Raw genomic sequence first — 10,840 nt, 5'->3', positions numbered from 1 at the left:
AGTGGTGCCGCCGGAGTCGAACCACAAAGGGTTCTACCACCTTCTTCTCCACTGCCGAGTCTCTTATATTATAGCAGCGGAACTTACAATTTAAGGCACGAAACAAACGATCATGAGCAACAAACATTTCGTAGCGACCGAAATTGAAAACATAAATTCGTTCAGCGTAGTTATTTCAAAACCAACATCAATTTCAGTAATAACACGAGAAACTGCGCCGCAAAACGATTTTTAAACACAATCTGTGTTATTGCAAAATCGTATTGTAACTGAGTTTGTTGAAAGGAAGCCTTTAGATATTTTCAATTCGCACACGTGTTTCAGTTTTCGATATCAAAATCGGAAAGTGCACCTTTATAGAATTGTAATAATGCTGGCTATCTAAAAGTTTGTTTTATATTTAGTATTTCAAGTTATTATTTCAACTATATTCATTCTCTCTTCATATTCTTGATATGTTAGCTTACACAAAATTGTATCTGACATAGTTAATTGTTATAGTTATTCTCATAATAGGGCAAAATGTTTTGATCGTAAGGACTGAAGGAAAAAAGGAAATAAAATATAATTCCATAGCGTTGTAACACTTATTAGGTACTATAATTTCGAGTCAATCAAGGCTGAACAAGTAAGACAGGGATTTTTTCATATGATAGTAAATAACAAGAATTTTAGTCCCAGTTCCTTTGTCTCTTTACAATGCTCTTGTATTCTTAGAAAACAACTTGAAAAGCTACTAACATAGCTATTATAAAAGACGATACACATAATAATGATGAAACAAATAGAAGAGAACTAACCAAATAAAATTTTCCAATTACAAATGCCGACGAAACTGTTAGCATGAGGCTAGCGAACCATTAAACTGTAACTGCACGTTTTATATTCCATTCATATTTCCCAACGAGAAGGGAAAGATGTGACTGTAATAGAAAGAAGAAATGAAAGAAAATCTTTATTTAGTGCTGAAAGGGAGGCGGATAATAATGGCGGCCTGGATTATAACCATGCTCTTAATTAGTGGTGAGTTAACTGCGAACTCTTAATAAATTTAGAAGAAAATAGGTAATCTAAATCATGAATTTATCTAGAAGCATAAGGATGTGGGTTGGAATACTATGTTTGTTTTCGATGCGATCTTCCCAAACTTTAATATGAAGTAATGGGTTACGTTTAAAGCTAAGGGCTTTTTATATAGTTTTTGGAATATTATGTACTTGTTGATGTTATATATCAAAAAGGCCTGAGACAAAATCTCGTCGTAAGTCGAAAACTTATGAATATTGGCAAAAGTCTATTGCTCTTTAAATAAGAGTATAGAAATAATCTTGTCTAAAGATGCCCAAGTACAACTCAAAACACAGTTTATTTTTAATCAGTAGTTATGAATTATCCTATTCGTTTTAATAAAAGAACGAAGCTGCTTTTTTAAATTGAACACAACATTAATTCTGACATTACGACTAACTTTTTCCGCTCGTATATCTAATTGCTCTTCCTTCGTTCATTCATTTGCTGTGGTTCCGAGATAGGATTTTAATAATTTCGAGCGGTGATATAACGTTGAAGTAACTAAATTTTATGTGCATATTCTGACATTCTTGGTTGAACTCGAATTTAAATGCAAATGTATGTGGGAAGTGTCTCGTTCTGTGCGATCTGTTAATGTGGCTGCAGTAGACGATTTAAGATGAATTTCAGAGTTACCAAGGAAATTGAATTTTCTGTATCCCTTTATATTTGATGCTACAAAGTTGTAAGTTATGTAAATTTACTGTACGTGTTTTTCTATAAAGCACGTTTGAATTTATGTTTCTGTTTTAATAAAAGTGTTTTCCTTATCTGATGACTCTTTTAATCCTAGAGACATATTTTAATGCATTTTGGCTTTAGATTAAAGATATACGAGTAGCTCGCATATAAAATATAATCCTTCAATCCTTAATCATCCTTACTTTTCAATCACGTAATACCTAGAATTTATATCAGTAGTATTCAGATCATGTTATTTGTAAACCAAAATTAGTGTAACATATTGTTTATGATATACCAGATAAGTAAAGAGATACGTGAACTTCAACCACGAACAAGTCTTACAATATCTACCATTCAAAGCAAATCCAAAGAATATTTTACTCTTTATTGCACTTCTTCATTCCTCTGTTCAGAACCGTAAATCAGTATGACGGCTACAATCCTCATGGATTTAACTTATGTGAGATTACTAGAATATCTAGGCAAGCACTTTTAATATACGCCAGTGTTCAATATATGCAGCCATGCTGACGTACATCCGGTCGAGCGTTCAAAGGAATTCAGATATTAAATTCAATGGAAATGCCCTCAGATTTATTCCCGGATATCTGGACCAACTCAGCTCGGCCTTCGATAACTAAATCTTGGTTGGGTCAAGTTAAAGCAATCATTCCAATAAGAGATATTTTGTTTTTGGTAGGAATGTATTTTGGAATATATATTGGTAAATGTGACAAGGTTATATTCAGTGTTTGTACTTTGGGTTTTTGGTTAAGGTTTCATAAATACATTGAATCCCTATCATACCACTGCTGAGCAAAATATTTCTGCCTAATAACAGCAGTATCACGCATTGTTGTGTCCTGCACTGACCGATATTCATAGATAGCAGTAGCCTTATTCAGTCTGGTTCACTGCATGCTTGCTACTTCTATAATATAAAAAAAAATACTAAACCATAGAGTAAGATAAGTATTAGAGATACTTTAAAAGTGATGCGCAAGCAATTCAACTTTCCAAAAATAATATATTGAGATTTGCTTCCAGAATTCTATTGCTACGAGGAAGGGGTGACTCCTTTCGAACTATCTTATTTAGATGACATCAAGAATCTGGCTGGCTTTGGAGACGCTCACCACAGAGGTCCCGAATGGTATGACTACACCACGAGTACTTCTGCTGAAACTGGGAGCGATCTGATGAGTAAAATATCTGAGACGTCCAGGTGAGTGTAAAATGGCTTAAGATAGTATTCTCTTTAAATATGAAAGGACAGGAAGAATAAGGATAAAAGAAAGATTTAAGACGAGGTTGGTATGAGCTGATGGTAGAACCAGAACAGTTCAGCCGTAAATGTACTACCGTCAAAACGTTTTCTTGTGTGAAGCTGTTCCTGCATTTTAACGGAAGAGTATGGATCCAGGCTTACTTGAGGCGAACATCACAGTTCTCCTGAGTGGTCCAATATTTCAAAGTTAAAATGTAATTCATTGTTGCTCTTTTGCCACTAAATAATAATAAAGCATGGGAAAACTTCATCTTCGATCCATTTTCTTCAGGCTAGCGTATCTGAACGGAAAGTATTTATGTTGTAGCTACAAGTCGGTCATAAATATCCTGAGAAATGAGAGTCGACTCTAGAAAATACGATGTCATTGCTAGTGACATCTTAAGTAAACTGGCGCGCAAAATGGGCTTACCTGAGCCTGGAAATACTTAAATAACCTGAACTTTAAAACAGGAAGATAAAATAAATTATTGCTACACAAATAGTGACCGCGTTTCTGAAATGAAGTAAAATCGAGAGAATTGCAAAAGCAATTTTGATGTTATATCTTTTGGATGGATGGATTGGATGCTTTTTGGACGTTAGGGTTTTTTTCTAAGATTATAGCAAACGAGCATGCAGTTTACTTGAGGATATGTGGTCAATCTCGACCATGGACATCTGTAGCCATAAAGGTCAGTGACTCTACCTGAAGCTGATGCATTGCTAATCCTCAGGATTAAGAAGTTTGCCTCATATTTAAGTCAGTGGTTCCGAGGGAAACACATAGTTACAATTTGTATTTAAGAATATAGATATATATTATTATTTTAAATCACAACGGGGCACCATATAGCAGCGAGTTTTAGAAAATATATTACAGGAACAATATTCGTGTTATAAATTTTGAACCTGACATTTATAATTTAATGAACCTTATTTTCAGCCACTAGAGCAAACAATACTTTTATTTTAGTCGCATCTTTTAGATTTTTGGTTATGTTCTATATTTTTCTAACCTTCAGTCGATAACAAAAAGATCTTTTCCAACATAACCGTTTGGGTGTTCAGGAACATTAACCAATATATATACAAGGACTATTTTTAAATTAAACATCAACTCAAAATATTTATTTGTATGTTAACAATATTTCCTTTTTTCAGTTCAATTACGTCAGGTTCATACATAAGTTCAAGTGAATCTTCAGAAGCGTCTTCAGTTGAAACCAAGGAGAGAAGAAGAGCGTAAGTTACCTCAACTATGTCAAAATTATCATAAGCTTTTCATAAAAATTACAGATGTTTCACAGTAATTCAATTATTAATATGACCTCAACTGAACTTCAAAACTCATGTTACTTAATATTAAAGATAGGATCTGTCGTATTTTGATTGAGCAGGACCACTGCCACAATTATTTCTGCCTTTTAACAGTTAGTGTAGTGTTAAGCGCTACATTAAGTATGTCCGCAGAAAGTAGCTACTGCCACAGTAGCTACTTTCTATCAGGTGGGCTACATATTTTTTTACTATTTCTAAATTATGAAACACATGTAATCCCCCAGCACCCAAACATACCGTGTCTGTACCCCCTGCCCCCACGACATGATGAAGCAGTACAAGAACTTCGGCATCAAGTGGATCTGCGGCGGCTACCAGCGCGCCAGGCGTTCCTTCAAAAGCGAGTGCATGATGCGGTACCGGAACTGCCAGGATGGGACCAGTTAGTAAAAAAAATAGTATTTATAAATGCTTCAGATAATTTTTTGCCTGGTCTGATCTAGTTATCTTTAGAGACAGCAGTGACCATATTCAAATTCAACGTAGAGTCATGAATGGATTTTCTTACAGGAATCGGTGATCAATTATAGTCAATTTTATAAACTCTTGAACACAATTTATCAGATTTCTTGTCTGTACAAGCTATATAAACGTACTATAAAGTAGGTATTGCTCTAGGTATCTAAACACGTTCTTGCGTAAATAATAATGAATAATCTTCTACGCAGTATACACATAAGCGCGTTAAATAAAACAGATCAAAGAAAATCAAAAGGGAAGAATGAAGTGAGCAACTGGAACAGCGCAAAAGCATCAGTTCCTTAAATTAATTAAAACATTAAAGTGCAAAGGCAAAGGGATACTGATGTAATTATAAATTACTCCGGCTTCATATTTCAAAGCTTTGATACAATTACCGACACCGCTTGTTCTCTTTGTAGCTATTGACGGCCACTTTAAATTATTTAATACTCTTCAAATAGAAAGGAGTAAGAAGAACTTCTTTCTATATCTATTCAAAAATTCAAATAAAAGAATGTTCAAAGTTCTTTTGTTTTGTTCAACTTTCTTTCGTTGTTCTTTTGTGTTAATGTCAAATGCTGCAGGATAATTATTTCATGTTTCAGTGTTTGTGAAATTATACGACCACCGTTGCAAGAATGACACTTATCACGGAAGGCACTGGTTCTACATATACAAGGTGTAATGGAAAGAAAATATTACATTTTAAAATACTAAATAACTTCCTCATACGGATTTTTTTTTATTTTTAACACCGTACCCCTATGCGTTACCGTATATATTTTCGATGTAAATATGTTCCTTTATTACGTATTTAAATGAAAATTACTTTTGAAATGAAAGTGCCATCTAACTGGTTTAGGTTAAAGTACCTTACCCAAACAGATTATTAAGATTATTTAATGCTTATAAATAGCAGACTTAATTAAAAAGATTAAAAAGCGGATTATTAAATAACATTAATTCTACTCTTTCTTAGAGCGATACAAATAGTATAACTGTTGTCAAGTAATATCAAGTTAGACTGAAATATCAGATATTTTAATATCAGTATAAGTCATAAAAGCTGTTTCGTTGAAATCTCACAGTAATCCTCTGGGGCACACAGACGGTCCAACCACATGGGCACCACAAACCCGCCATATTGATAATTAATGTTCGCAATTAATAAAGCAAATGCGGTAATCCTCACTATACATTCAGCACAGCATCCCTATCACACCCTCCCATTGATCTTACACGAACATTATTATTCCTACCGCGTTTCCTATAAAATATAACCTTTAGTTACATTAGTACTAATTAAACAATTTTTGTAAATAATATTTTGAACGAAAAAATGTTAATAAGATTTATTTTTAAATGGCTTCTACAATTAAAAATGGAAGTAAATACGTAACTACTTTTATTTTTATTTACTCTTAAGGTAACAAAGCATTTTAGGGAGTGTCTCATGCAGAATTTGAAGCCAATCCTATTTAGGATGGGGTACAGATTTGTATAAGCACCAGAAAACACCTATCCTTGTACTCGAGTTGAGCTTCGACTGGTCTACTCATATTCTCAATTTTATTGCTTCTTATTCATAAATGTGAACGTTATGCGATGGAAATTGAAATACCGGTGACAGAGTCAAACGTTCTATACCAAGTTCTACCGCAATCCAAACAGCGATTAATAAATACAGAAATGCCCCACGTTCCAACATGAGGTCCATTCGTTACAGCCACGATCGATCTCACTCTCATTTATTATTCGTACGCTGTTTCCCACAATTGATCACTAGCTAGATTCGGTGACCCAATCTTTTATGTTCACTCTTACATTACACATAATTAATCTATAATTAATGTTCTTACCCATCCTCATTATAATTGTTAATATACTTAGCTCTGATGTTTCTCCTAAAAGAAATTGGAAATATGAGGTCGAAAACTAGTAAAAATTGTACTGTAAATAAAAACAATACATGAGAGAATAAACAAACGTTATGATGATAGTTTAAAATGAAAAAATAAATTTAAAAGTAATTGTTAATACAAAATCGTTGGTGAAACTGTAGTAGATGGCTGATATTCAAAAACAGTTCTATATGAATAAATTCAGAATAAATGACATATTAATCTGAATGACTGATTTATAATTAAACTAAATGAGATGATATTGATCACTGAAATGACTGTCATGAAATTACTACTTATATATCATGGTATATGATTAACTGGTATATGTAAAATGATTGTAGATATTGGAATCTTGATACGGTTTTCCATGAAAAACTATAAGATGATTCCAATACCTACAACCATTTTACAGAACAAACGAACCAGAATAAGAATATAACTTAAACCGATAGCAATATCTTAAAAACCGTATTAGAAAACCATCCAACCGAAACAGTTCCTCAAAACCGCTTCCAGATAAAGCGAACGAATCTTTCAATGCCATTAGGCAACCAGGAATGGAAAGCCAGTTAAGTCAAACATAAAATCCAGTCCTCAGAAATTACTAACTTGTTCCACTATCAGTTGTTAAACTATATACTATGATTCGTGACTAAGAAATGTAGTTAAATGTGAAATTTCTTTCATAACTTAGAAATGGATGTGTAATATGTGCAAAACGACTATGTCTAATAACAATCAAAACTCAACTCAATTTATAGTTCGTCTAATGCAATTTTTATGTAAACTGTCATTATATGTATAATATAATATAACACATAATTTTCATGAGTGGACAAAGAACTTTGACCGTATATTTGATTCTTAATAAGCTGTCATCGACAAATAAGTCACAATTGCCCTATTTAAAAATAACTGACACATAGGTCAAGTGTAAGATCATTATACTATGATGATACAATATGTTCCATCGCCTATGGTATATCGTCGTCAATATAACACATCCCTACAGAAGTGAATCTGGAGTCACGATCTGAAATAACTGAAGACCGTTCGAAAGCGGGCCGTTTCGCAAAACCGTAATATTGAAAGGCAATAAACGTTTACGCTGAATGGATTTACGATTTTTCATAGAGGTTTTAAAGGAATAAAATTAAATTGATAGCAACTGCCGATAACATTGGTCATGGTAAACCTGCGAATGTGTCGTTGGTTCAAAATCATTGTATTACTAGCTGTTGGTAAGTTATTTACAATAATATTTATATGCCATTACAAAAATTAAACAGAAACAACTAAATGACACTTGAAAATTTTGATTTTGATTTGATTTGATTTGATTTGAATGCTCCAAGTCTTTGTCAATTGTGGATCTTTACCCACAACGGTCTACCCGGTCCCCATTATCGGGTGCAAAAATTGTTCCAGTCGAAATGTGAAACGTTTCAGAGAATAGTCTATAGTATATATTTCTTTTTGTATAAGTACTGTTTTGTCAATATCGTACCAATCAATGCGCTTTCAATAACATAATTAATATTCATATTGTATAATGTTAAATAAACAGCAGAATTAGTGGCACCGTTGATAGACAACAAAACAATACACGATGTGAACAACAGTTTGAAGTTAAAAGAGACTAGGAGGTCCCATAAGATATCAAGGTCTACATCGTCGTCATCGGGGGATCCGAGAAGTGGTTTGTTAATATAATTCCACTAAAATTTACTATTTTATTATTTTTCGGAACTTATAAATTAAACATAGACGGTGGTAGAATAGCGGCACCACCGTCACACATATTTCTGCCTCATAACAGTGTTCTGGTTTGAAGGATGTGGTAGACATACTTTTCCGAGACGTTCCAGCTTAGTCCTCAGAGCTAGCGGCACATGTATGGCCGACCTCAGGTAGATTTGATCCCATCTGGGGTTGATTACACATGTCCATGAGTGGCAGTAGCCACTTACCATCAGGTGGAGGGCGTGCTCGTCTGCTACTCTATTATAAAAAAAGAATAACATTTAGATAACAGAGCACATGATGTTTAAAGGTAGTGCAAAAGAAACTATTCCACCACTTCTTTCAGTTTAGGTTATAACTCAACAATAAATAATTAGTTAGTTTTAACTCCTTATCTTTTGTTATAGATTTGTAACAAATAATTTAAGACTAACATGATTATGGTTTTACAGAATCAGATGATTCAGCAGAGAGTTTAGGACTGACAGTATCATCATCGTCATCATCAGAAACAGATCGTAACCGATACAAGCCCAAGTCCACAGAGGAGAGGAAAGGATGGTAGAACTATACATTATTTACTTTATAATGCTCTCATATTTATCATTGGAGACAGTTCTGCAAATATTCTATCTTTCTTCCATTAGCTGACTGACTGGGTATTCCTATGGCAATAGGATAATCTTTATTAGTTGCAAATAGTTGAAGTGTCCAGACCAATTGATGGCAAAGATTTTCAATAAGAATACATCATTGTAAACTGATATAATACTATAAGGAAGTGGTACAAAAATAGTGACCCAATAGCATACTACATTGGCGGCTGCACTGAGAACTACTCGTAATTTTTACTTTCAACCATGAGTGCATCAACGCTACTCTTATTTAAGATAGCCATTAACGCCCCAATCCTGTGGTGTGATAAGTTTGTACGATGAGACAAATATTATGCAATTATGCTTTACCATTCAATTCAAATTGAAATATAAATCCAGGAGAAAATGGCACCGTAAATGCCATCCATGCCCCGAGGACATGATGAAGAAATGGAGGGACAGAAGCATCAAGTGGGTCTGCGGTGGCTACCAGCGCGCGAGGCGCTCCTTCAAGAGCGAGTGCATGATGCATTACAGGAACTGTCAGGATGGAACTAGTAAGTCACTTTACCAGAACTCCTATTTTTTTTTTATTATTCGCCCCCAAAATTTCTCTAAATGGTATTAAAATCTCGTTAATTTTGACATGATTTTAATAAGTACAACATTGAAATGTCGGAGCCTACGATATTTCTATTTTTATCTAGGTATTATCTGTTTATGCTTCTTATGATCTCAATTATCTTGGAATTAAGAGGATGGATTACTCTCTAAATTTATATGCACTCACGAATTCTTTATCCCCAATTTTTTGAAGCGGCTTTTGGAGTCTTATGCCATATTCGCACGCTTGCCAAACTACAACAAACCGTCACAAATAAATGTGTGGAAATAATGTTTGGAAATAATGCTTATGTACTAAATTTGACCAAACAAATGAAGTTCAACGTTTGTGGAGTTTTGGAGTGTGCGGTAAGTGCCAAATTGCACATTTAAAGAAACATTTATTAAAGTATATTTTTAGTGTTTGTAAAGATCCACGATCATCGCTGCCAGAACGACACTGGCAAGGACCTGGCCCGTGGGCTCCACTTCTTCTACGACTACGGGAAGGACAGCCAAGATTCCAGCAGCAAACTATCCGAGACCGATTCTTCTTCCGCGCACATTTCCAGCGAGTTTTATGGATGATACACAGGACTTGTTCAATGTACTTACTTTTAAAAGAAATTTTAATAAAAGTAGCATGTTTTTTTTTCTAATCCTACTTTGTATCTCCCGAATACATATGTAGTTATATTTTAAAATGTAAATTGTCTTAGAGATCTATTATTTAATCCATTATTGGGTTTTGACAATCAATGTTACCTTTGAATGTATCAGTATGCGCAGAGAGTTCCGGGTCGAAACCCCGATTATTTAGGCAGCTAAATTGAAAATTTAGATTTATTTTCTGTATTTGGATTCTGATTCTTATTTTTTTGCCTCTGTGACCACGTCGCAGAAAAAATCTTGTGTGGGTTGCAAATTTTGAATTCTTTAACATTCAATACTACAATGCTACGAGCAATTCATTACGTTGATAGACGAAATTAATTGATAAATTACCAATTCGAAAGCAGACCATTCATCTTCGCCAGATGAACTAAACTCGCTTAAAAACAATTAGGTATACCTCAACAAATGTTCAGTAATCCCGCATCTGAACTTAGTTCCAGGGATTATGCCGACAGGATCATAAATCCAGTGACGTCACACGTCCATTAATCGCT

General features: G+C 34.1%; 2 protein-coding genes across 2 annotated transcripts in view; one reads left to right on the top strand and one right to left on the bottom strand.

The window, feature by feature from the left end:
• LOC140745602 (dystrophin, isoforms A/C/F/G/H) overlaps window positions 1–10,840 on the bottom strand; it is a 630,858-nt gene that overhangs the window by 284,754 nt on the left and 335,264 nt on the right. The gene's annotated exons all lie outside the window — the stretch shown is intronic.
• LOC140745366 (uncharacterized) lies at window positions 987–10,259 on the top strand. Its single transcript, XM_073077167.1, has 8 exons — window positions 987–1,023; window positions 2,803–2,980; window positions 4,187–4,267; window positions 4,588–4,745; window positions 8,297–8,428; window positions 8,925–9,033; window positions 9,468–9,625; window positions 10,093–10,259. The coding sequence occupies exons 1-8, from the start codon at window positions 987–989 to the stop codon at window positions 10,257–10,259; spliced, it is 1,020 nt and encodes a 339-aa protein (XP_072933268.1).

Source organism: Epargyreus clarus, unplaced genomic scaffold (assembly GCF_041222505.1).
Source record: "Epargyreus clarus isolate Ecla_fem2 unplaced genomic scaffold, WU_Ecla_fem_2.2 ptg000010l, whole genome shotgun sequence".
NCBI lineage: Eukaryota > Metazoa > Arthropoda > Insecta > Lepidoptera > Hesperiidae > Epargyreus > Epargyreus clarus.
Note: the sequence above shows the minus strand (reverse complement) of the source record. Positions and strands in the feature narration are given on the sequence as shown.

Bases quoted from the DNA above. Each gene is read 5' to 3' on its own strand.
- LOC140745366 (XM_073077167.1), top strand. From the start codon at position 987: ATGGCGGCCTGGATTATAACCATGCTCTTAATTAGTG. The intron at 1,024-2,802 runs GTGAGTTAACTG...ATTTGCTTCCAG, and splicing joins AACCATGCTCTTAATTAGTG to AATTCTATTGCTACGAGGAA. The intron at 2,981-4,186 runs GTGAGTGTAAAA...TCCTTTTTTCAG, and splicing joins AAAATATCTGAGACGTCCAG to TTCAATTACGTCAGGTTCAT.